The sequence below is a fragment of the Rhinopithecus bieti genome, unplaced genomic scaffold (genome assembly GCF_001698545.2).
Source record: "Rhinopithecus bieti isolate Rb0 unplaced genomic scaffold, ASM169854v2 scaffold_14885, whole genome shotgun sequence".
Taxonomy (NCBI): Eukaryota; Metazoa; Chordata; class Mammalia; order Primates; family Cercopithecidae; genus Rhinopithecus; species Rhinopithecus bieti.
The window spans coordinates 283595-311160 of NW_016807971.1; the positions used below are offsets into that span (position 1 = coordinate 283595).

Genomic DNA, 27566 nt, shown 5'->3' on the forward strand with positions numbered 1-27566 from the left:
AAATTAGCCGGGCATGGTGGCCCATGCCTGTAATCTCAGTTACTTGAGACGCTGAGGCAGGAGGATCACTTGAATCCAGAAGGTGGAGGTTTCAGTGAGATGAGATCGCACAACCGCACTCCAGCCTGGGCAATAAGAGCGAAACTGCATCTCAAAAGAAAAAAAATTGTCAAGCCTCAGAGAGGCTCCTAAGCCCATCTAAATTAGGTCCCGTCCCCGGCTGGCATTATCTCCTATTCTTCTGCTTCATAACACTTCATGCTTACATATTTGCCATTATACATTTTTGCTGTGTTTTTAAATGCTTGTCTCCCCTACTGGACTGTAAGCTCCATAAGTTCACTCTCATGAACACAGCAAATATAATAGGCAGTTTATAAATATTAGAAAAAAAGGACTGTTAAAAAAAAAAAAAGAGGTACTTTAGTTCAGAGAGGTTAAGCAACAAGCTCAAGTTCACACAGCCAGCAAAGCAGGATTTGAACTGACGCTTGTCTGACTTGTCCTAAGCTCATCAAATCTGAGAATTTGCATTTTCTTGAACCATTCCCTTCAGAAGAAGAGGATAATTGACTATCAGGTAAACACAGTGTCCAGTCTATTGAATGATTAAATTCCTCATTTAAAAAAATTTTATTTATAGCTGGGACTACAGGTGCGAGCCACCACGCCCGGCTAATTTTTGTATTTTTAGTAGTGACGGGGTTTCACGATGTTGGCCAGGCTGGTCTCAAACTCCTGACCTCAGGTGATCCACTCACTTCAGCCTCCCAAAGTGCTGGGATTACAGGCGTGAGCCACCGTGCCCAGCCAAATTTGATTTTTTAAATAGAGACAGGGTCTCAAACTCCTGGGCTCAAGTGATCCTCTCACTGAAAATTAGCAAGGTGAGTTTTTCATGTGTAAGTTCCATTTTACTGTAAATTTCACCAGAATGAGATAGCCTCCCTCAGTGATCAACTCAGAGGTATCAAGTTACAAAACTAAAACCCAGACCCTGGCCCTGGGGTAAATTTCCCAATTTAGTGCCACTCATCAAGGCCTCTTGGACCCCAGCCTGAAGGCCTCTCCATGGTGATAACCCTTGTGTTGAGAGCATCTTTCACATTTCCAGTGGCTGCTCTCTGGGGTTGGAATGAGCTAGGACTCTCTTACTTCGTATTCTGTACTAATAGTTTTCCAGTAACATTACTACCCCCCTCCGGTTTTTTGTTTTTTTGTTTTTTTTGGTTGGTGGGGGGTGGGCAGAAATCACCCCTCTTTCCCACAGTACCCCTGCTGCCCCAGGCCTCAGGGATACATGTGACTCAAGCCAGGCCAATCCAATTATCTTTCTTGAGTGGAGACACACAGTAACAAAAGGCAGTTGGGATTGAGTCATGAGAAGAGTGCACTTAGGGTGATGGTCAGCAAGTTCCTCAGGCCAAAGTCCTCAGAGCTGCCCTGGTTACCATTGTCCCCTAGGCTTGTCATTCAATTCTTCTTTCAGACCAGTGGGTTACCCTAGCATCCTTTTGTTCTTACTTAAGTTAGAGCCAGTTTATTGCTGGCAGTCAGAGAACTGTAACTGATGGTGACATTCACAGGGAAGATGTTAAAGGACATGGACTCTCTCCTTTTCCCAGGAAATAACAGGGGTTTTGGAATTGGTTATGGAGGTAAGATATGGTGAAGAGCATTGAAACTCCTGTTCCTATTCAGGGATGGGAAAGTAGCAGCGTTTGTACATCACTGGATACTTTTTAAAGCTAAACGATGGGCTGGGCACAGTGGCTCATGCCTGTAATCCCAGGACTTTGGGAGGCCAAGGCAAACGGATCACTTGAGGCCAGGAGTTTGAGACCAGCCTGGCCAACATGGCGAAGCCCTGACTCTACTAAAAATACAAAAAAAATTTAGCAGGGCACAGTGGTGGATGCCTGTAGTCCCAGCTACTCAGAGGCTGAGGCATGAGAATCACTCGAACCCAGAGGCAGAGGTTGCAGTGAGCCCAAGAGTGTGCCACTGCACTCCAGCCTGGGTGACACCCTGTCACACATGCACAAAACGAAGCTAGAGGATGATCATTAAACTCCTCCCACCTCAAGGCATGGAATGAAACTCAGGACCTTTCTATTACTGGGTAGAAATTCCCTTATGGCTTGGAGCCATAGAGTTTGTTTAAAAACAAACCCAGAGTCTGATTCTGCAAAACTGCTAGATTCACCACCAATTGAATTCATAACCTCATTCGGTTTCAAAAAAGGGTGGCATCCTGTCAATTGGATTAATGATATCTGGGAGTATTCAAAGGACATAAATAGGACAGCCCTCCAGAAATATTTCCTTCCAAATCCACTACCAGAAAAGGTGTACCTGTCTCTTGCAGAACAAAGCAAACACTTTGGCCATCACTCTCAGCAACACATCACAAGGACGGAAAACCAAACACCGCATGTTCTCACTCATAAGAGATAGTTGAACAATGAGATCACATGGACACAGGGCGGGAAACACCACACACTGGGGCCTCTCAGGGGTGGGGACTGGGGAGGGAGGGCATTAGGAGAAACACCTAATATGGATGATGGGTTGATGGGTGCAGCAAACCACCATGGCACATGTATTACCTATGTAACAAACCTGCACGTTGTGCACATGTACCCCAGAACTTAAAGTGTAATAATAATAATAAAAAAAGAAAGCAAACAGTTTCCCTCCTGCCCCACACCACAAGTTATACCAGTAACCAGAACCGACACTTAGCATATCCCAGGGGTTGAGAGTCTTAATCAGATCAGGAAAGAGAAGAGTGATATTCTGAAGAAACTACATGAACTGGCAAATACATTGTCAAAAAATATAGGGTACATTGGTGGACGTTTTTTGTTTTTTGAGACAGGGTCTTGCTGTGTTGCCCAGGCTACAGTGCAGTGGTGTGATCTCAGCTCACTGCAGCCTCGATCTCCTGGCCCAAACAGTCCTCCCACCTCAGTTCCCTAAATAGCTGAGACCATAGGCATGAACCCCAACACCTGGTTAGTTTTTTTTTTTTTTTTTGTAGAGACGGAGTCTCCCTATGTTGCCCAGGCTGTGGTGGACCTTTTAAAGGCTGTATGACCAAGACATAATTTTGGTTCAGGTTGTCTTTATTGATATGTTCACTCACCAGAGAGTCTACATTCTACGTAAAAGCTCAAATTGCCAGATACAGTTCTTACTATTTCAATCTGGACCAAATGTTGGCCCATGCTAAATTATATCAAAAGACCAAACATCCAAGAAAGGCAGGAATTCAAAGATTTCAGAAGATAAAAATGCTTGATTGGGTCCCTGGCATGCACCCAGCCCATCAACCCCCTCAGTGCCCTCTGGCAGGACCCAGAAGATGAGCCCCCTTCTTGTGAATTTATGACAAATAAATTCACAAGGCTCTGCTGATTTTCCTCTCTAGGCCTGGGAGGCTGCTTGGAAGAGCTGCTGGGAATGTGGGCTCCCTGATCTCAGCAGCTGAGATAGACAGAAGGAACAAAATAGGGCGCTCATCGTGATGGGCAGGACATGGAAATCAGACCTTGAGCTGTGGGTCCCAGGAATGAAAAAGGCCAGATGCCCCTAGGATATGGCCTAGTAATGACCTTAACTAAAGATTTCTGGGTCAACAGGTCTGTCTCAAGTGCCAAAGTCAGTATCTCCCACTTGATTTCCAGACCTTAAATGGAGAGGAAGTCAAATGTCTTTTTGAAGGAAAAACTTATTTTAACACTTAGATGCATATTGTGAACCTTCCTTGCAGCCTTCCCCAAAGGGATCTGTATCCATTCATCTGGGACTACAGAAGGAATGGGAAATCAGCAGCTGCCTAGTGCCTTGGTCAAACATATGTGAATCCGAGTGGGAGATAAATCATGTGAAAATGCCAAGGTCTGCCCCTTCTATAAAGTTCTAGGGGTTGAGGGATCTGTTTGAGGTCAGAATGTTTCCTTCATAATGTAGGACAAATGACTGTATGTTGAATCCCTCACCACTAAGGCCTAATTCCAAGCAATATATGTCACTTTGGGGCATCTTGTTCTAACCCATTTACCAACTGACCTAGAACGCTGCCAGCTTTGGGGTGGGCCTAGAGCAGGCGAAGGCATTCCAGCTGGGAAAGTCTTTCGTGCAGCCAGCTCTGCCATCAGGCCATGTGACCTGGCAGGTCAATGGTACGTGAGGTATCTGTCCATCGGTGGCACACCGGGGAGCCATATATAGCTTGCAGTAAGTCCTGACAAGAAAATATGATAGGAGAACCCAGGATTTGGAGTCAAGCGATGCTCTGGCCGACAAGTAACCATTATCCTTGTGCAAAATGCCCCTCTGGCTCACCACTGGGCTCTGGGGGAACCTAAACACTTGGCCCTGGCACAATCGTTGGCCATGCTGCCCCTCGTGAAGTAGTTATCTGACCACCTAGCCGTAAAGTCTGGCATGGCCAGTGCACTCTGTTATCAATGGGACACTGTTGCTCCAGGCTAGGGCTCTGAAGGCACCAGCAGGTCATGTGTGGATAGCCTACTCACTCTCCACAGTGCTTCCCCCTTTCTACACTTGTGGCTCTGAGAGGGGCAGTAATTTGTCTTGGCCCTTTTGGGCCCTTGTTCTGGATTTGGATTTGCTTTTCTAACCCATCACGCCTCTCCTGCCATCAATATCCACGGAATTATCAAATGCCATAAACATCATGTGACCTCCTCACATACTGCACCCAACCACAGAATTCCCTTTACAGCTAAAAGAAGAGTAATGGGTTGATGGGTAGGCATTCACTCATCCTCTCAGGAACCCACAAACCAGCAGCAGCTGGCTTGAGAGTGTGGTGAAATGGTTTGTTGAAAATTCAACTATGGCACTAGAAACAACACCCCGAGAGGCTGGGTCAGGACTGCAGGAGGCAGCATGCGCTTGGAGCCGGCAACCATACCTGGCGCTTTCTCCTTCAGAGATAGGACACAGTGTAGAGACGGCCCTGCTATTGCTAGATCTCAATGCTTTTCTTACACCTGAGGTTTGGGACCGGGCTGGTGTGGAGAGTTTAGTCCCCCAGCAAGGAGCACATCCTCAAAGACGTAGTAGCAATTCAATTGAATTGGAAGCTGAGGCAGCCACCGGGCCATTTCAGGCTCATTATAAAGAGGTCATGGGAGTATCTAGAATGATTAACCCTTTCAAGGAAAAATATGATTGCTGTTACGTAAAAGGGGGCAGGAGTAGAGATGGACATGGGGGGATTCCTGGAGTTCATCCTGGGACTGTCATGTCCAATGTAAATGCCTGTCACACAGGTAGGACCACTAAGGAGCTTCAGAACTGAAGGTTTGGGTCACTCCACCAGATCAAAAGTCCATCATCATAAACATGAGTTCTCACGACCAGTTTTAGAAATGGACTGTAGACTTTACCCATTCTTCCTCTCTTGCTGGATTATATAATTTTGGTTGAATATGGTTAATCTACAGGTTGTAGAATTTCAAAATGGAATTGTGATAACACTAAAAGAGGGAGATTATCCCTAGTGACACTGGACTTTGGAGAATAGGAGCCGTGTCATTACCCCTGGAATTCGAGGTTAGATATGATCTTGAATTCCCTAAGCAGAGGGAAATGTGGTTTTGATTATATGTGGGAGAGTCATCATACATGAGATGGGAAGAACAGCATGTGTGTTAGGAGCATCTTCAGGGTTTGCCTACCAAACCCTTTCTACCCTTCTGCACTCCACCATTCTTCTGGTAAGAGTCCACGTCCTTTGGAAAACTGCCTCCCTCCCACTCTATGAAGCCCTGAGCTCCAGGCCAGATTCCTTCACTTGGAATTTGAATCTTGAGTGGAAGAGGACCCACTAGAACCGATGGCAAGCTATGCCAACCATAGCAGCTCCTGGGAGGCAAGCCTTGGAGCTGCCCCAGCTCCCACCCTTCCCAAGGCCAATTGTTCAGCTATTCTTTTGGTTCTGTGAGCTATCCCAGCATCCTTCCCATGAACGCTTTTTCCTTGCTTAAGTTGGTCCAAGTTCTTTTCTGTTGGTCAAAACTCAAGAATCCTAACAGGTAGTCTCTCCTGAGATGGCCTCACACATCTTTGCCTCCAAACATCTGCCAGCTCAGGGTCTGGCATAAAGTAGCGCTCAGTATATGTCTGCTGAATGAGTGGGTGAATGAATAAATGAATGAACAGTACTCCAGCTCTCAGTTCACCAAAGTAATCTGAATATACAGGCTGGGAGAGGTGGGGACACATTGGGGCAGAAGATGTGGAGTCACCTGAGCACAGAGGAGGTAGAGAAGTCAGAGATGTTACCATAGAGGGGAAATGTCAGGCAAGGGGAGGCTCCGGGTGGGGGGTGGGAATGAAAAGCTTCTCTGCAGCTTGAGAAGCAGGAAATGGTCAGCAAGTAGCTGAGAGGCAGGTGCTGGTGGGCTCCTGGACTGGTCTTGCTGTAGCCACAGACACAGGGCGCTTCCAGAGCCCCCAGCTCTGTGCTTTCTTCCTGGGTGGCTTCCTTTGTGTTCCTCTTCTGAATGAAGAGCAATTCCAAAGGCATAAGTCCCCAGACACCCTGCTAAGGGGCACACAGCAGCAGCTCAATTGTGCAAGAAGCACAGGCTGTCTTTCTGTGGCCACAGAAGACTGCGACTGAACTTCGGTCCAGGAACCAAAATATAGATTCATTTTTCCAGTGGGCCTGGGACTACAGAATGCCCTCAGAGAGCCTGTCTGGGAGAGGGGGACCCTGACTCCGTGGACCTCCAACCACACCAGATGAGGGCAAGCAGAGCACACAATGCTGCCTTTATTGCATTCCAAGGGGAGCAGGCTAGCTACAGACCTACCCCATCCCAGGCCTCTGGGAGGGATGCTCTGGAAGGACCCAGGCTGCTGGGTCCTTGGGAGCCCATACATGAGGTCCAGAGCTGGGACCCCAGAATCAAGAGCTATGGTTGGGGCAGGGGTCCTAATTCCCAGGCACAGAGACTCTCCTCCACCCAAGTGCAAGGATAGACTGCATCCCTCCTACAACACCCAAGTGTACTCTCCATGGGAAAGGGACCTAGCCCTCCACTCCTGGTTGAGAGGGGATGTGAAATTCACTGTGACCCCACTTCCTTTCAGTGTGGAGTGCAAGGTCTCTCAGAGTCAACACCTCTCTCTGGCTACAGCTGCTGACACAGCCCTCACGCCAGCTCTCACCTCATGAGCAAAGAGCCCAAGAGAAGTTGGGGAAGACAGTACTGAAGTGGGGTGAGATGCCAGAGGTTCTGTTCCTCACCTGGGTATTGGTAGGCAGGGAGTGGGGAGCCCTCAAGCAAAGGGCCATGCGCAGAGCCATGAAGGGCAGGCAGCAGGCTGCAGCTGGGCCCCAAGACAGGGATGTGGTGAGGGGGTGCAAGGGAGCATGGGAAGCAGGCGAGTGAGTGAAGGGGGAAGAGCATGAACACACATCATCAAAGGCCACTGCACAAGGACGTGACAGGCTCTGGAAGAACCCTGAGCCCCATCTGGGCTCAAGGACAGGTTAGTTGCAGGATAAGCTGAGATCAGTGAGCCAAAGTAGCTGGAAGGAGAAGATACCCTGAGAGTCACCAGGCCAGACCAGCAGAGGAAGTCTGGAGCCCTGAGGACAGGCAAGATCAGGGCCAGGCAAAGGCAGGGGAGTAAATGCTGGCCTGCATGTCCTCACTCAGATTATAACATCTGCTGCCTGACTGGGCTGGGGCAAGGGCTTGGGGTGCAGAACTCATGCAGAGGACTCAGGGGAGCCTCCAGCAGTGGCAAAGTGTAAACTTCAAGGAGGGCCTAGGCTGCCAGGCACTCGGAGGTGGGGCCTGCTTGAGGCCTGGGAACCTTGGGTGACAGTGGCACCAGAAGAGGCCAGTGGGCTATGTGCCATGCACCAAAGCCATCTGATGAGGAGCTGATTCACGAGAGCCTGCTCAGAGAGGTCCCCAAGTGGTGCCTCCTTCGTGTACCTTCTCCAGTTAGTTCCATTTTTGGAAAGTCTCCTTCCGGTTCAAGCTGCTTCCTGGTTGGTCTGCTGCCGGGTGGAGGCCCCCAGCCTCCCGTTGAGGCTACCGCATGCCCTGGGCCTTGGAGCCCTCCTCTTGGGTGGGAGGCTGTCCCAACAACTGAGCGGCAACTGGCCCTGAGGCCTGAGGGGCAGCCTTGGAACTTGCAGCACTCTTCCGGGTGCCCTGAGGACTAGGGAGGCCTTTCTTCTGGGGCTGAGGACTCAGTTGGGAGCTTTTCCTGCCAGCAGATGGACTCTTAGAGCCTTTGGCTTTGGCTTGGGGGTGGGCCACCTCAGGGCCCTTGAGGGGTGTTAGCCCCAGCAGCTCACAGTAGGCGTTGCACTGGTGGGAGGAGGCAAACTGATCCAGCAGGGCAGGGAAGCAGCTTTCCTTGAGGCCCTGGTATCTGCAACCAGACAGGAAGAGCTGAGTGGGGGTCCCAACCAGAGACATAGGTCCTTGGGGGGCTAACTCTGGGGTGGCCATCATCAGGATGTCGTGCTCAGGGTACATTCTACCCTATCTGAGGGTGATGGGGAGTCTCCCTTGGGTGCTACCTCAGGTGGCAGCAGCCAAAACCTGAATTTTTCTTTTTTTAAAAAATAGAGACAGAGTCTTTCTACTTGGCCCAGGCTGGTCTCAAACTCCTGGGCTCAAGAAATCCTCCCTCCTCAGCCTCCCAAAGTGCTAGGGTTATAGGTGTGAGCCACTATGCCTAGCCCAAGGCCTCAGTTTTAAAACTGTGGTCTCATTACACCCTGACACATGGAATCCATCATGCAGGACTTTAACTGGCATAAGGATGGCTTAGCTTCTTAACATAAATTGGAGCAGACTTGAGGTCCACACTCTAATCACAGGGCCCTTACTCATCGGCACCTTGGCAACCATCCTCAAGCGAGAAGGGAGGAGTATGTGAGAGCTGTGAATTGCAGGGGACCCCATGTGTGGCATCAGTAATAGCTGCCACACCAGGCCAGAGATAAGGGGTGGGGACCAGTAACCTCTAGGATGTTACCACATGGCCATGGGTGTGTCTGGGATCACTTGGCCCCAGGTCCAGCACCTCAGGGATAGAGAACCAGAAGGACTTACGACATTTTACACCCAGAGAAGATCCCCAGAGGGCATTCTGTCCCCAAGAACCACTCACCCTCGAAGTTTGGTAGCAATCTGCACATCAGTCATCTTCCAGTCAACCCCTGAAAAGAGAGAAAGTTGGGAGTTGATGCCAGCCTGGGCTGGTTCTAAGCCCCCACGTCTCCTGCAGGAAGAGATATTGGGGTCTTAGAACCACATCTCTTCCTACTGGAGACAAGGGGGCTTAGAACCAGCCCAAGCTGGCATCAACTTCCTGGGTGTCAGTGCAGGTGTGTCTTCAAGCATCTTCTCATGGGTCATCACCACCAGCCTATCTCACAGCGTGCAGGTCTCTGGATTATTACTAGGAATAATATTCGTATTTTTACAAGTGAGGAGGATAAGCTCAGAGTTAAATGACTTGAACAAAGTCATACTCAGTCATTCAATAATTGAGCTCTGGCTATGGGCAATGGCCATTTGACTTAAAATAAGGGTTCAGCTTTTTTGGATTCCTAGAGCCAAAACTCTTCCAGCTATGCAATCCTGCCTCTACTGGATCAGACCAGGTCACAACCTGGACTGGCCTCTGGCTTTGAGCTAAAACCTTCTTCCTCTGAACAGATCAGTAGTTTGTCCAGACAAAAGAGAGAGATGGGAATGAGAGGATAAATCAGGGGTAGAACAGCAGAAATGCAACACTACAGAAGATTGGTTTCTGCACTACTTATAAAGGCAGCAAGCAAACCAGAAGCTAAGATGGTCTTCCAGGTTAAGACAGCCTTGGAAGGGCAGAGTCAGGAAAATGATGATAGAGAAAAACGTTTTCACTGTGGTCAGGCCACCCAGGTATCTTAGCATTCACACATTAGGTTTAGGATGTTCTTTCCCCCATTTTCAATCTGTCCAGAGCATTTTGCTAGGAACTTGCCTTTCACTAACAGGGCTGAGTACCATCATATGATAGACAATAACAAATGCGGCCTTTAGAGTCAGACAGACCCAGATTTACATTTCAGCTCTACCACTTTTGAGCTGTGGGAACTCGACCAGTCACTTCATATCTCTAATCTTCAAGTGTAAAGGTGAAGATAGCAATGACCATCTTATAGGGTATTGAGAAGATCATAATATGTGTAGGACTCTAACTTAGTGTTTGAAACATAGGAGTAATGTGATAAATATTAATTTCTTTGTCATTTCTCTTTTGGCATTCATAGCATTCCATTTTGTGTAATAATGATGATCTCTCTCATTTGCACAGAATTTTAGTTTGCAGAAGGTTTTCACAAATACGGTCTCATTTAATCCTCATAAAAAATCTGAATGCTAGGTAGGAGAGACATTATTCCTAAAGAGGGAAAGGAAACTGAAGCTCAGAGAGATTGAATGACCTAACCAATGTGAGCTTCAGTTTTCTTCTTTGTAAAACAGACTCAGCTAGAAGAGAATGGGGCTTTGACTTAAATCAAATTTATTTTTTTCTTTATTATTTTTTTGAGATGGCATCTCGCTCTGTCGCCCAGGCTGGAGTGCAGTGGTGCAATCTTGGCTCACTGCAACCTCTGCCTCCCAGGTTCAAACAATTCTCAAGCTTCACCCTCCCAAGTAACTGGAATTACAGACATGTACCACCACGCCCGGATTTTTAGTAGAGATGGGGTTTTGCTATGTTGGCCAGGCTGGTCTCGAACTCCTGGCCTCAAGTGATCCACCCTCCTTGGCCTCCCAAAGTGCTGGGATTACAGGTGTGAGCCCCCACGCCCAGCCGACTCTAAAGCCTTTCTACTATACCACGTTATCATCTTATAGTAGAAACTGGTCTACTCATCACAGCTTCTTGAGGACAATGACTATTCCTAATTCAACTTTTTATTTTTTCAATATTTAGTAGTGGTTGGATAGAAAAAGGATGGAAGCATGAATTTATAAGTTAACAAATAAGTTGACTGATAATGGCTTAATGTTACCTAGCCCTCCCTCCCCCCAGTATATGGAGTTATATATATAATAATTATTGTACAATTTAACCCCAGTGAAACACACATTTGAGTCAGTTTTATATCTCTGGTCTTTAGTTTTCTCACTTATTTACCACAGACACAAGATTTAATAATGCATGATATTCCCAGCAACCTCTCCTTCCCCCAAGCATTTTCTCTGTTCCTCTCCCCTGTCCAGTTCTGCTTAAAGACAGTAGGCCTGGAGAGAGCTGGTTGAAGAAGGAAGGAGGGTTCATGCCTGCTGGCCTTCCTTTGTTGGGGAGTTCTGGGTAATGAGGGGCATAGGAGTAAAACTAAAAAGAAGCGAGACTAAGTTGCTTTACATAACGAAAAGCTAACAAAGATGGAGGAGGAAGAGAGACAGTAAAGCTACTGTGCTAAAATGGAAGGGAGAGTTTGGGAAGTTTGGAGAGTGAGAAAGTCTACAGCAAAGCTGCAGGGAAGGGAAGAAGGGAGGTTTTGAAAAGGGTGGTTGTGGGTTTTGAATTAGACCCCATGTAATGATCTTTGAAATAAATTTCTTTTTAATTTTAATTGAGCCTGGACTGTGCTCCTTTAAATGCAACTGCAGTGATGGACTAGGCTACATGAGGTATGTATTAGGGTTGCGTGCAAAATGGTCCCTGTCCAATCTACTTTACAAGATTATTGTGAAAAGCAAGAAAGAATAAAGACAAAGGTGCTTTGTAAACGATCAGTCAAGCACTATGGCTCTGCCTCCTCTGCACGCTTTCACATCCATGCACATGCACACCTGTGCACCCTCACACCCTCATACCTGCCAAATCTGTGACAAGGAAGCTGCCATTTGTCCACTGATACAGCCAGTGCTGGAAGGTCTGGCATTTCTGCATGGCCTCAGAGCTGCTAGATGCTGTCACAGCCCCAGCACAGCCCCATTCCCGGGAACAGTAAGACTCCAGGGGCTTGCCCAGGTCTTCCTCCAGGGTAGCATATGGGATATTGTTTGCAGGCCGGTAGATCAGATACAGTGGGATGATCCTAAACATAGTTTCACCCTGCAGTAAGCAAGAAGTATGGCCCAGAGAGCTCCTCCCTCCCACCCAATTCTGTATTCTTGGACCTAAAAGAAGGGCCCTTCCAAGAATGGAATTCTCAACTCTGAGCCCAAAGGACAGCAAAGGAAAGCAACTCCACCCTGAGTTCAGGAAAGGAAATGGTATTTTTGGCTTCAGAGTCCTGTCCATTCTCCTGGTTAGTGGGATTAGAACAAAGCCTTGCTATGGGCATAGGCAGATTGTGTGGCTTGGGTGAGGGACTGAGGCACGTATGTATCAAACAGAAGGAGCATCTTTAGAGAGGATTCAACCAGATTGTGGTTCTCTGCCAGTGGGACCCCAGGTATGCAAAGGTCAGAGTTCAAGTCTCAAAATGGAAACAATTGCCATTTATAGCCGACTCCTACAAAAATCCACACTGACTCCGCCTGCCTACCACAGAAGGGTCCTGACCAGTCTGTCTAGCTTAGCCCACCCCATCACCTTCATGGAGTCCCAGAAACTGCTGTGCCCAAACTCTGCAATCAGCAACATCTGCGCTAAAGAATGAGGAACAGGGGTGGGCAGGAGGAGACTCAAGTCCAGAGCAGAGGCTTTTCTCAAGTGAGGAGTAAATGAGGTCTCTATTTCTAGATTTTTGTGAGGCCACCTCTGAGCTGAGCACGGGGCTGTGAGCCTATCTGCACATGGTCATAACCCAGGTTGCCCCTGGGAGGCTGTGAAATCACTGTCTTTGCAAAAGCCCAAGGCAACAGTGCTGCACACTGCACATCCTCCTCGCTGTGTACTTACTCAGGCACCTCCCCAAAGCCAGGCGCGGCCCGGGCTTCTGCTGCGAAGATTTTGCAGTACTCCCTACTCATGTTCTGGATCTTGCACCCCTGTGGATAAGGGAACCAAATATGATCAGCAAAGAAATTCCCCAGTCCTCCACTGTGTCTACCCCTATTCTGTTAGGGAACCGAGAGGAGGATCCCAGCCCTGGGGGAGGAAGGGCTTACTCCTCCCTGCTCCCCACTCTGCACCTCATTTTCCTCTTTTGTATAACAAGTGGCTTTCGACTTCTTTTCACAATGAGATTTTCAAAGTGATTTCCAAATTATTTTCAGGAGTTCTAATGGTATGTGACAGTGCCCCAGAGACCTCTCTGTGGAGAACCAGGAAGACGGTCCACCCCACCCACAGCACCACCCTTTCATCCCACATATAAACAAGGCTTCCATGAGAGATTATGTATGGAGCAGGGTGAAGGTTTCAGCTGCAAATATAGAGTTTGAAAACTATGGCCCAAGTTGTTTTGAAGCTCTCAAGCTCTCTGAGGCCAAGCATCTGAATTCTGGGCTGCATCTCAGGCTTTCCACAAGGTCCATCCTAGGAGCCTCGTAAGGTTGAGATTGAGATGCCTTCTGCCTCGATACTGGGCATCCCAACAGGAACTGGGCTGGGAAAGGGTAGGGGGTGAGTGAGTAAAGGGATAGGGCGTGAAGATGGGACATAGTACCTGGATGGTGACGTCGTAGTTTCTGCCCACGAGAGAAGTCTCACTGCTGGGCCCAAACACAAGCAGGCTGGACACCTTGATGATGCACGTGCGGCCCGACTCGAAGATGGGTTCCAGCCCGTAGATGACCTTGGCCTGGGAGGCCTTCCGAAGGACACACCCATATCCACCCCCTCGGAGCTCCTCGCTTACCAGTCGCCCAAAGAGCTTGTCCCCCCAGCAGCCAGAGTCAGCCAGACCCTTAGCAAATACCATAGGGGTCATCTCAATCTCTTCTCCAACTGAAGAGGAACAGGAGAAATGTGGGACACCAGGAGCTCCTGTCTGACCAATGTGGGGCTCGCAGGGAAGGAAAAGGCCAGAAGAGCCTCCCACCCTGCCAACCTGCTGGGCTCACTTTCTGTTCACGCCTGCTCTTTGGGCACATTGAGTCCCTACCAGACTATGAGCTCCTTGGGGCAGAAACTCTACTTGATTCAACCCCTGCCATCTAGTGGTACCCGTGTGGTATCCATCACATAAACCCTGCCTTCCACAAACGCATCCTGAGCACTGTCCAAACACAGTGGCAATAGCAATCAATGCAGAATACCAGAATTACTTTGTTTTAGAATTCATTGTTTTGATTAGATGAATACATGACTCCATTTCAACCAACATGTTTGACTGAAACAAAAAGTTTGCAGGACAAATCCAGCAGCAGTGAGTGCTCAAATTGTGACCACTAAATATAATTTCCCATTAAAGGGAAACCAGAGCTTTCTAAAGAAATGGTTGATTCCAGGTCTAGGCAGAAAGTGTACAGCAAGGACCTGAAATATTGTGTGAGACCAGAAAGCAAGAGAGCTAGCAAAAGCTATTAGAGACTTGGCAGAAGGACACAGGGGCCAACCTGAAGGGGCTCCCTTGGGCCAAAAAGGAAACAATCTTGGTAACAAAAATAATTACTGCAACATGTTGAATATATCAAATATGTTAAAAATCCATGTATTCATAGTGGTGACCAAAAAAAAAAAAAAAAAAAAAAAAAAAATCCAGTCTCCTCCCTCAAACAATAACCTCACTGGTCACCTATGGAAAATGGTAGGGCACCAACTCATTATTCTAGTAACTAAAGGGAAAAGAGCAAATATTTATCCTTCATTTCCTGTTGGAACTTACGTATTGTGATAACCAAATAATCATCCCTTTTTTACAGAAAAAAATCAGCTAATGAATGAAGAAGAAAAGATCAAATTAAACTATCTCCATGTTGCAACTGCTAATGAAATAATAGATTTAGGCAATAATCAGTGACTGCTAAAACCCCTAGATAACAATAGGGTTTGTATCAGATTGTTTTTAACTTTAAAATGGGATGGATCACACAGATACCACCTGAATGAACCAATGACCAATCTTAACATTACTAAAACGGAAACAATCTGACATTATGTGCCTCCAGATAGGATACAAAAGGTATACACAGCACCTGTGAGTTATTCTTGCAAAAAAAAAAAAAAAAAATTCACACCTGAATCTGACTGAACATCTAAATCTGATTACCAATTTAGAAGATGCACGTGCATGGGGGAGCATGTTAAATGGGAATACAATCAACAAAATCCAGAATGTTAGAAATTCTATACCAATGACTTTAACAAATACATGGCAGGCCGGGCGCGGTGGCTCAAGCCTGTAATCCCAGCACTTTGGGAGGCCGAGACGGGCGGATCACGAGGTCAGGAGATTGAGACCATCCTGGCTAACACGGTGAAACCCCGTCTCTACTAAAACTACAAAAAACTAGCCGGGTGACGTGGCGGCACCTGTAGTCCCAGCTACCCGGGAGGCTGAGACAGGAGAATGGCGTGAACCCGGGAGGCGGAGCTTGCAGTGAGCTGAGATCCAGCCACAGCACTCCAGCCTGGGTGACAGAGCGAGACTCCGTCTCAAAAAAAAAAAAACAAATACATGGCAAAGGAAAAAAACAAATAAAGTAGGAGAAACTGTTAAATATTAAGAGAGACTTGGGAGCTGCATCAGCCAAAAGCAATGAGTGGTTCCTGATTCAAACAAACCAACGTATATGAGACATTTGGGGAAATCTGACTGGATGTTTGATGATATTAAATAATTATTATTTAGTTTTGAGGTTGAGGTTATATTTGATATTGATTAAACTTTATTCGATTACTAAACAAAAGTCACTAATTGGCACTTCGGGAGGCCAACGCAGGCGGATCCTTTGAGGTCAGGAGTTTGAGACCAGACTGGCCAACATGGTGAAACCTGTCTCTACTAAAAATACAAAAATGAGCTGAGTGTGGTGGTGCACATCTGTAATCCCAGCTACCGGGGAGACTGAGGCACGAGAATTGCTTGAACCCAGGAAGCAGAGGTTGCAGTGAGCCAAGATCATGCCACTGCACTCCAGCCTGAGTGACAGTGAGACTCCATCTCAAAACAAAGTCACTAGTTGGATAAATGAGTGATTGAAAGAGTGAATGAATGAAGGAATTAATGCATTTGTTAGCAAGTATAGCTCTAAACATCTTTTCATCACTGGCTGCCTTCACAGTCCCAAGCCTTAGCCTGTCTCTTGCAAGAGCAGTACATATCCATCCCTATTTGAGCCCTTCAAATGTGTATCAAACTTTGCAGGTATTTCATGATCACCAGGAAGTTTGCTGAAAATGCAATGTTCCTAGGTCCTTCCTAGGTCATTAAAGATGTCCGTAGTGCAGCAGGGACCAGGAAACTGCATTTCTAACAGGTTCCCTGTGTGAATCTAATGCTGGGGTCCACAGAGTACTGTGAGAAATCCTGGGTAGGAGCTGGCAGGACAAGACATGCCCTGGTGGCCAGTTCTGCCCTGGATCAAAGACTCTGACATGGACAAAGGGCACAAGGGTGAGCTAACTCCGGTGCAGTGGCCCCCTTGGCCACTTCTTCCCCCACAACCTTCTGATACAGCAGTCCTCCTCTATCATCTCTCCAAGTCATATCCTAAACTAGGAGGCAAAGGCGAGCAGTATGTGGATTGAGATCAGACTCCAAGCCCTTAAAGAGGGTCCTCCCTGCAGATGGCAGGGGTAGGACCACCCTGCCTTCCCCAGGGGGGCACCATACCTTCACCTTCTTCTCTGGAGATGAATCCTGACAACACTAGATACAGAAAAAGAAGAAAGCAGCGCCTTCAGGCTGCTGTGCCAAGAGACTGCCTTCTCTCAAAGATGACTGCTGCCCACCCCCCAGGAGCCAGGCCAGGCTGAGACCCCGGGCTGCGGGGCACACTCACCCTCAGGGCTGAGGCAGAAGTCGGTGGAGGCCGAGCCGTGCTCGTTGTGGATGGTGCACCGATACACGCCGCAGTCTACGGGGGAGGCCTGCACGATGGCCAAGGCCGCCGGCCCCTCATCCCCTGCGCTGCAGATTGGAGACCCTACTCATGAGGGCCATCGCCATGGCATGGGGGCAGACTGTGGTCCTAAGCATCCTTGGAGCCCACTCTCAGAGGCTGCTGAGAACCCCAGCTCTGAGAACTCTGGGGAAGCAGTGCAATTTCAGGGCCAAGAGCTGGTACTGAAGCCCACAGATCTGGTTTGCAGTCCTGACACTTACTAGCTGTGTGGCTTTGGACAAGTGGTTTAAAGAATGCTGAGCCTCCATTTTCTCATCTCTACTATGGAAATAAAAGGACCTCCCCTGGTTATTGTGAGGATTAATGAGGCGATAGGCTCAAAGCACTAGGACAGTGCCCAACAGTATTACTGCAATCAGGGAGCCAGGTCAGGTGATGGTGGTATCGTTGGCTTACCTCCTGCCCACCTCGCCCACTGGGCACTGATCCTTGGCCCATGTCAAGACTGAGTCACTAAGAATGTTGAAAAACTGGCACCAGAGTTTCAGGCTACCGGAGGCATCAGGAAACTGCTCTACCCGAATCTTCCGGATGACCTGTGGGGCTGAGAGCAGGGTCCAGTCAAGAGGAGAACAACACCTCTCCGCTGGCCATATCCTTGCTTTCCTGGGTGTCCTTGGTGGAAAAGGCTGGGAGAAAACAGGATTCAAGTCTCCACACAGACCAACCAAGGTGCCTCACAGCCCCCAGGTGCTTCCTGCCTATATCTCAGGCTTCTGCCTTGACCCCCAAAGCACACATCTCAGCTAGACAGAAGCCCCTACTCCACCTTGGCCCCAGGCTGGGAGGGGCTCCTAGCTGAGGACCCACACAGCAGTTGAGACAGGAACTTCAGTTTGCATTCTAGGTCCCTAACTCTAGAAGCCCGCATTTGAATCCTGTCCCCACCACTCTGTAATCATGCGACAACTCTGTAAAGGGGGATTGGTGATGATGGAGAACTAGAACGCTACTGAAGCCAGGCCCTGTGCTAAGCACTTCACCTATTCCATCCCATTTAAGCCTCACATCATTGCAAAGGTGGTACTGTTATTTCCACTTTGTGGAGTGGCAGAATCAAAACAAGAACTAGGCCTTTCAGATTCCAAAGGCTGTGAGAGAAGGGTACCTTTACCAAGGTAATTTGTGAATCCTGAGGAGGGATATGCTATCTGTCATGGGGTGGTGCTGTTAGCAGCAGCAGCGTGCTTTCCATGGCTCCATGGCGGCCCTGTCCTGTGACGCCGTCCCCCGCCTCCCTCCCCATTGCTCACCTTTCAGCAGGTCTTTGGCTTTCCTGGGCTTGGCCAGTGTCTCCTGCTTGCCTTCATCCAGGGCCAGCTCTGTGTTCAGACCGCCAGCCTTGGGGCTGGGGCTGAGGTCTCCTGCCGCCAGCTCCTCCTCTGCCCGAGGCACCTCCAGCATGCTCGCCTTTCTGCCCTGCGTAGGGGAGCGTCTCTCCCGCCCTGGAGTCCCTGGGGACCCAGGCACCAGGCTTTTCCTGGGCCCCCGGGGGGAAACCGTGGGGCTCTCTCTTTCTTCAGGTGTGGTCGCCTCCCCATCTCCTGCTGCTCTGACCTTAGGGAGAAATCTCTTCCTCCGGGCCCCTAGAGCCAGTTCCTCAGGTGTAGCTGCCGGGAGACCTGTCAGAGCCTCCCCTGGGAACTTCTCCTCTTGGGAGGGTTCCTGGGCTATGCTCTCTGTTGAGGGTCCCTGCCCAGGGACTGCCTGCCTACCTGCCTCCCCCAGCCGATCACCCATGCTGCTCTCCTGAGAGGCCCCCAGGAGGCCAGGCCCCTCAAGGGAAACCTCTCCCTCACCCTCACTGGCTCCTTCTGAGGCCAGCCCAGGGCCCTCCTCGTCTACCACAATGGCAGGGACCGTGAGGGAGCTGGGACCAGGACCCCAGGAGCCTCGGGCAGCAGCAAGGGCCTGGCGGCCAGCCTGCACCTCGCGGTCCAGGAGGCCAGTGAGGCGGCGGGAGGTACAGGGGCTCAGCAGCAGGGTCTGTGCACTCTGCACCAGGTGGTTGTTCTCCACACGCTCCAGGATACGCCTCGATGTCCGGGGACTCAGCCCAGCCACTTCCACAGTGGGTGTCAGAGTGGCTGAGGGCGCCAGACCTCCGGTAGCTGCCCCGACCTGAGACTCTCCCCCTGCTCCACTCGTCTCTGTGCTGGACAGCTTCAACAGCAGAAGCAGGTAGTTCTTCAGGGAATCTATGAGGCCAGGGTCACAGCTCCGGGGACCTGGGGTCCGCCCCTCCACATCTGATACCTGGGCACAGGCCCCCTCACTGCTGGTGGCCATGGTTTCTGGTGGGTGACTCTGAGTGGGGGTCCCTGGCCCCAGGTGCAGTGTTGGGGCAGAACTTATCAGGGCCTGATCCTCAGAGGGCAGGAAGGCAGCCGTGCTCCTGTGCTGAGAAGTCAGGGTACTGCTCGGCCCCTCCTTTGGGCTAGCAGTCAGCTCAGTTCCAGGAAGAGAAGGCATTGTGGGTACCTCCTGGCTCAGGCCAGCTGGAGGACAGCCACCCTGATCCACACACAGCACTCCCCCTGGCTGCTCCTCCTTGGGGTACTGGAACGGGCTGTCCTCCTGCTTGGCCTGGACTGGCCCTGATGACTGTGGCCCTTGGCATCTCTCTCCTCCCACCTGCTCCACACTCCCTTCATGCGGCGGTTGTGCTGGGAGCATGAGGTTCCCTGACAGGGGACCCAGCACAGTTTGCTCATGGTTCCTGGAGGCTGTTACTGCTGCCTCCTCAGATCTGGGTGGGAAACCAGGTTTTTCTGGGACACAAGACCCTTCTGGGATCTGTGTAAAACATTCAATACTCAGAGGAGCTCTAGGACCCTCTGTAGGTGGGAGTTCGGGGGTTCTGGATGGTGGGCCAAGGCTGGTCACTGCCTCCTGCTCTGACTGACCTTCCGTGGCTGTGGGCGCACTCCCCGCTGACTGCATCCCCTTCTCTTCCTGCATCCTTCTGTCTTCCTGTGTGCCCTCATCTGCCTGGGCCTTCCTGTCTTCCTGTACCTTCTCACCTGCCTGTGTTGTTTCTAGCTGTGTCTCTGCCCTTCCCTGTGTCACCATGACCTTCTGTGCACTCCTCTCTGACTGTGGCCTCTTACTTTCTTGTGTCCCAGCATCCACCTGTGTCTTCCTATCTGCCTGTGTCCTCTGGGCTGTCTGTGTTCCGTCTCCCCTGGTCCTTCCATCCACCTGTATCTTCCCATCTGCCTGCACATTCTTCTTGCTTCCAGTTCTCTGGTTAGCAGATGTTCTCCCATCCTCCTGGGTTTCCATATCGATGGATTCAAAGATACCTTGACTGCCAGAGGTGCTACAACCAATGGAAGCTACACCAGAGCTGCTGCTAGCCGACACAGTAGGAGCCATGGTTGTCTGGCATTCCAGGACCTGAGAACACGGGGACAAAAGCAAGGATTTAACTACATGGACATTCAGATCTCTTTCCAATCTGGCATCCCAGCCTCCTCTGACCTCATCCACAACTGCTCTGATGGGAATCTTGCTGCCTGGTTTCTCAGGCCCGCTGGAAGTTGGGAGGCAAAGACATGTGACAAATTCCCAAAGCCCATCCATGCCCACCCACCCTAATCTCTGATCTCAGTATCTGGACTGGGGAATATCTAGCATCCAGACCCAGCTCTTGCCCTTCCCACCTCTTCCTGAAGAAATCCTGCCTTTCCTGAAAGACCTTGCTCATGGCTTATTCCACCCCTCACCCCTACCATATGAAGGAGAATATCCTCTCCCCAGGGCTCCCAGAGCAGTCCTTCTCCTGTGGCACTACTTGCCTTGGATAGAATTATGGGTGAAGTGAGACAGTGCCAAAGGATGTCCCAATAATGGCCTCAATGTCCCGGCATCCACCGGTAACATTGAGTGGTAATAATGGATGCCATCAAAGCAGAGAGGATTATAGTAATTCTGAATGGCATCTATGCCAGGAAATTAATGAAACATTATAATGTTACCCTTTTGAACATGTATTTGCAAAGCACTATGCTAGGCCCCTGTAGATGATATTACCCCACTTACTCCTCATACAGTATGACTACTTAGGAGAATCAGCCCCATTCTAGAGATAACAATGACAAGAAGGCATGCGATCTGTCCACCATCAGGTAGTCAGTAAGTGGCAGAGTTCAGATTTGCAGCTGGGTGTATTTCGCTCCGAATCCCAAGCTCTTTGTTGTTACATCATATTGCCACCCACTTTTAAATGACTTCCTATCAAACATGGTGGCGTTTAACAGTGATTTGCCTCTTTTCCTCCAAGATATCATCAAAACCACTAAAGTAAACATGAAATAAACAAAGCAAAATCCTTTGTTAGTGAACTGGAGGCAAATAAAACCTATTCTCAAAAAACAAACAAAAGGATAACGGCGGCCAAAAGCCAACAGATGCAGACACTGGGAAGCTGAGGAGGAGCAAAGTGATATGGGGAAATAAACAGGGCCACAGCTCAGCGCGTGGGGAGTGGAGCTGTTCAGCAGGTCTCAAGACGCTGGCAAAATCACAGCTACTGTAGACGAAAGTCTCATCCCGAGCTTATAAACCCATAAGTCCACATGCAACAAGAGCTGCAGGGTCATGGAGGCCTGGGTGGAAACTGGCCGAAGACACGGGAGCTGAGCAGAGCAGACAAGGAGAGGAGATGGAACGGAGGAGGCAGATCTCAGAAAACACTGGCAACTACACTCCTGAAGAAACCTCCGAAAAATTGCTAAGCCAAGAACATTATGTTTTAGCATACAAAGACTAAAGGAATACTGTTCCCACAGGCCCTGCTTGAGGAAATCACCAGGGAACAAATGTAGTCAACCAAAAGATGATTGAGGAAACAACAGCAAAAGAGCTGATGATAAGCACTAAATATATTTCACTTACATTAACATATATATTAATGCATATTAACATATAACTGTAGAAGCAAGACTAAAATCAAGTGGGGTTTAGAATGGCAAATCAGAATGTCAATGTTCTATGCCCTGACGATACAGATACAACAGAGCCAGCATGAAAGTGGAAAGGGGAAGAAAATAACCAAGTGAAGTAACTTCCTTGATTGTGTCACCTGTAAGAGCCAGGCACCAAAGACATTACTCAAAGCTGAAAAACCAAGTAACAGAAATAGAGGATATTTACCTACATAAAGATAATCACTTAGAAATCAAACTTTAGGTTAATATGAGATAGAAAATTAATGAAGGCCGGGCACGGTGGCTCAAACCTGTAATCTCAGCACTTTGGGAGGCCGAGGCAGGCAGATCACCTGAGGTCAGGAGTTTGAAACCACCCTGGCTAACATAGTAAAACCCCGTTTCTACTAAAAATACAAAAAATTAGCCAGGCATGGTGGCACGCGCCTGTAATCCCAGCTACTCTGAGGCTGAGGCAGGAGAATCGCTTGAACCCAGGAGGCAGAGGTTACAGTGAGCCAAGATTGCGCCATTGCACTCCAGCTTGGGCAACAAGAGTGAAACTCTGGCCCAAAAAAAAGAAGATGAATGAAGAAAATGCAGAGAAAAAGTGAAAACACTGTATCATTTTTCATCATAAAAAATTAGTAGAAACTGAGTGAACAGATGAAATAATTAATGGTATTATATAAAACTGAAATTATAACATAAAAATATTTTTAAATATCAGGACCACACACAAAATCAAAGCAATCAGATCACAAAATGAAAGACTTTAAAATATACATAATTAAAATGCATGTAAATTGAGTGTAGAATTTAAAGTTACTTTACTAAATTAGGAATTATCTGGTTTTTAAATTTTAAATTTTTAAATTTATTTTATATTTTAAAATTAGAGATGGGGGTCTTGCCATGTTGGCCAGGGTAGTTTCAAACTCCTGGCCTCAAGCAACGCTCCCACCTGAGCCTCTTAAAGTGCTAGGATTATAGGTGTGAGCTACTGCACCCAACCTAAATTCAGAATTTTGAATCAATGGTATGGATGTGGGAAAAATTGGTTTGGCAAATAGCAGGAAAAAGTCTGACTGAAGGATTTTTTTTTTCTGAGACAGGTTCTTGCCATCTTGCCCAGACTGGCATGCAGTGGCTATTCACAGGCAGGATTATAGCCTCAACCTATTGGGCTCAAGTTATCCTCCCACCTCAGCCTCCCAAATAGCTGGGACTACAGGCTGACTGAAGAATCTTTTTTTTTTCTTTTGAGATGGAGTCTTTCTCTGTTACCCAGGCTGGAGTGCACTGGCATGATCTTGGCTGACTGGAAACTTTACCTCTTGGGTTCAAGCGATTCTCCTGCCTTAGCCTCATGAGTAGCTGGGATTACAGGTGTGTGCCACCACACCCAGCTAATTTTTGTATTTTTTAGTAGAGATGGGGTTTCGCTATGTTGGCCAGGCTGGTCTTGAACTCCTGGCCTCAAATGATCTACCCACCTCAGCCTCCAAAAGTGCTGGAATTATAGGCATGAATCACTGCACCCGGCCTGACTGAAGAATCTTAATAAAGATGCTCTTCCAACTTCTCTGACAACCAGATATTAACAGACAAAACTGCCTTGGTGCCAACAAACAGCAGTTAGTAATATATTACAGCCTCTTTTTTATCTTTTGATATTCTAGGATTAGAAAATATTTAAATAAAGACATAAGATCTATAAATCTACAAAGAAGGTGCAGACTGTGTATACAAGCCTGTTGCTGTTCACAAGACTCATGGAAATAGAACTTCTTGATGAAAGCTACCCTCACTCCTAACGCACTCTCAGCCAGATCAATCCCTCAGTTCTATTGAACCTACTTCTTCTTTATCTCAATATCCATTTCCTTCATCTCCACTGCAAACTGCCTAATCGGAGCTGCCAACAATTCTGTCTTGCCTGGACTACTGTAAAGCCTCCTAATTGATATCCATGACTTTAGTCTTTGCCTCTGCTAAACTCTTTTCCTCACTGCAGCCCAAATGACCTTTCCAAAACACAAACCTGACTGTAACACTCCCCTCTTAAAAAACCTTTCAATGGCTTACCATCACTGACAGGATAAAGTCAAAAAACCCTAGCTTCAAGGAGCAAAAAGTTTAATCACACAGTAGCCCCTTCTTATTCACGGTTTTGCTTTCCATGGTTTCAGTTAACTGTGGCCAATCTTGGTCTGAAAATATTAAATGAAAAATTCCAGAAAGAAACAATTGATAAATTTTATAGGTCATTTCAAAGAGGCTGTGAAACCAAGAGCTCTTAATGCTGTGACCAAAGATGGAAGTTCTCTATAGGATGCCATGGCACTCGATGGTGGTATGTTTTCCTGTGGAGATTTAAGACTTAGGTGTTATATGACATAGTAATCCATGATTGTTGCCATGGGAGAGTTTTAAAGATTAACCAAAGTAAAAAGAAAAAACAAATTGTAAAATTTGTGCTGTTTTGAGCAGCAAGATAAAATCTCATGCCACCCCACCTGGGATGTGAAACAACCCTTTGTCCAGTATAGTCACAAGGTATACACTAGGCTGCCCATTACCCATTAAGTAGCTGTCTTGTTACCAGATCAACTGTCCTGGTATCTCAGGGCTTGAGTGCAAGTAATCATTATTTTACTTAATAAATGGCCCCAAAGCGCAAGAGTAGTGATGCCAGCATATTACTATAGTTGTTCTATTTTATGATTATGGTTGTTAATCTCTTATGGTGCCTAATTTATAAATTAAACTTTATCATAGGTGTGTATGTATAGGAAAAAACATAATATATGTAGGGTTTGGTACTATCCACAGGGTCAGGCATCTGCTGGGGATCTGGGGAAGTATCTTTTGTGGATAAGGTGGACTGCTGTACTCTCTTGGCCAGGGTTACAGGCATCGCACAGCCTCTACAGATGGCAATTTGACATTATCTATTAAAACTAAAAATACTTATACTCTTTAACCCAAAAATTCCATTCCTAGGAATTTATCATACAGGTATACCTTCATGTGCAGATGGACTTATATACAAGGATATTTACTGCAGCATTGTTTATGATAGCAATAGACTAGGAATCACCTAAATTCCAACAATACAGGACTGATCCAATGAATTATGGTATATCCACATTCCAAATAAATAAAACAAATATCCAAATAAAAAAGCAAGGTAAAGGATAGAAAATATAATATGCAACCTTTGTGTGGAAAATACACAGACACACACACACATTTTCAAATGTTAAAGAAAACAGCTCTGGAAGGATGCCCAAAGAACCTGCTTTGGCAACTGCCTTCAGGAAGAGGCAGTGGGGATAGGGAAGTGGGGAGACTTAATATTCTCTATATATCTTTTGTACTTTTGAATTTTATACCTTGTGCATGTGACATATAGTTAACAAAAATACAATTAAAAATGAAAGTATATATGGAAATCAATGCTTGTGTGATCAGTGAGGCCTGTCCCTCAGCAAGAGTCCCAGATCTGTCTCTCCAGGTTCATCTCTTGGGTCCCTCCGCCCAACACTAACTTCTGTACTGACAAATGTGCTATTTTGTAACTCCTTTATGTATTTTTTTCTGTGCCAGACATTCTCACCTTTCTCCTTGCCCTCCTGAAGGACTCCTTCTCATCCTTGAAGACCTCATTCAAGTTTCTTTTCTTCTTTAAAGACTTCCTGAGTTCTCTCCTCTACCCCAAAAAACGTTAGTGGCCTCCATAGCAAATTTACCTAATTCCATCATTATTCCCCCATTCTGTGTGGTAGTTATTTATTTCATGCATATGTCACCTGCTAATCTGTGAACTCTTCCCCTCTGAAGAGGGCCCAATGCAGGCCTAGGAGTTGGAAATCAATAAATACATGGTGGATGACTGAATATTCTCTGTACAATTCTACAAGGGCTGACCCCTCTTACTAAACATTATGACAGAGTGTGTGTGTGTGTGTGTGTGTGTGTGTGTGTGTGTACATCTATATCTGGAACTGTGTAAAGATATGAGAAGGAATGTCATATATTTCTTAAAAATAAAAATGGTGTGAGCAGAATGAACCTAGTTGGCTCTATGTAAGCTTTTTTACTACAAGTGATACTAGTAGGTTTAATTTGCCATCCTGTCTTCTTCCCTCTTCCCTCATAAATTCTCAGATATTAAGGACTCAGTCTATGGCCAGGTATGGTTGCTCATGTCTAGAATCCCAGTGCTTTGGGAGGCCACTGTAGGAAAATTGCTTGAGGCCCAAAGTTCAAAACCAGCCTGGCAACACAGCAAGACCCTGTCACTACAAAAACACAAAATACTTAGCCAGGTGTGATGGCATATGCCTGTAGTTCTAGCTACTCTGGAGGCTGAGGTGGGAGAGTTGCTTGAGCCCAGGAGTTGGAGGCTGCAGTAAGCTATGATCACACCACTGCACTCCAGCCTGGGCAATAGAGTGAGACCCTGTCTCTTCAAATAAAACATAAAATAAAATAAAAGTTTTATTCACCTTTGCATCCTTCACAGTGCCAAACACATAAGGGAAAGAACAGGAAAGAACAACTGAATGAAAAGTAGTATGGTTTACAACCTTCTAAGGGGTCATGGCCCTGGAATGCTGGTTTGGGAGAGCAAGGGACAAAACCAGGACCTTAACAGGGATGGGGCAGGGTAGTCACTTTTGCAGAAGTTTTGGTAGTTTGTAATTTTTAAATAATTGCTGTATTTCATGTAAGTTGTTAAACTTATGTGCAGTTTTTCATAGTAGTCTTTTTTTTTACCCTGTCAATCCTTACAGGGGCTGTAGTGATAGCCCCTCTTTCATTCTTAATACTTGTATTTTGTGTCTTCTTTTTTTTTTTTTCTATGTAAGTCTTGCCAGAGGTTTATTGATATTATTTATCTTTTCAAATAACTAGCTTTGGGTTTATTTTCTCCACAGTTTTCCCGGTTTTAGTTTTACTATTTTCTGTTCTTTTCTATCTATTTGCTTTGGGTTTTTTTCTCTTCTTTTTCTAGTTTTCTAAGGTAGGAACTCAGGTTATTGATATTTCAGATCTTTTTTTCTTTTCTAATATAAAAATTTTAATGCTATACATTTTCCTCAAGGCACTGATTTAGCAGCATCCAACATTTTGGTATGTTGTATTTTCACTTTCATTCAATTTAAAATGTTTTCTTATTGGCCTTAGGACTTCTTTCTTGGCCCATAAAAGTATGTTCTTTTTTTAAAAGTGTTTAGAAATTTTTCTATTACCTTTCTGTCATTGATTTCTAGTTTAATTTCATTTTGATCAGAGTGCATACTTTGTATTATTTCAATTACTTCACATTTGTTAAGATTTATATTATGACCCAGGATATGATCTATTTTGGTGAATATTTTATATGCACTTGAAAAGAATGAGTATTCTGTTGTTACACAGAGTATTCTATATATGTCTATTAGACAGTTGGTTGATAGTGCCATTCAGTTCTTTCATACCCTTACTGATTTTCTATCTACTAGTTCTATTGATTACTGAGAGAGGAGTGTTAAAGTCTCCAACTATAATTGTTGTTTTCTCTATTTCTCTTTTCAATTCTGTCAGGTTT

General features: G+C 46.9%; 1 protein-coding gene across 1 annotated transcript in view; it reads right to left on the reverse strand.

Annotated features, from left to right (window-relative positions):
- Positions 1–3110: 3110 nt before the first annotated feature.
- ALPK3 (alpha kinase 3) overlaps positions 3111–27566 on the reverse strand; it is a 61142-nt gene continuing 36686 nt past the window's right edge. The window contains 9 exon segments of the mRNA XM_017884274.1: positions 3111–8436; positions 9184–9232; positions 11892–12115; positions 12925–13013; positions 13634–13914; positions 16745–16780; positions 16914–17041; positions 17433–17580; positions 18290–20435. Coding sequence (XP_017739763.1) covers positions 8091–8436; positions 9184–9232; positions 11892–12115; positions 12925–13013; positions 13634–13914; positions 16745–16780; positions 16914–17041; positions 17433–17580; positions 18290–20435 — 3447 coding nt within the window. The 3' untranslated portion in view covers positions 3111–8090.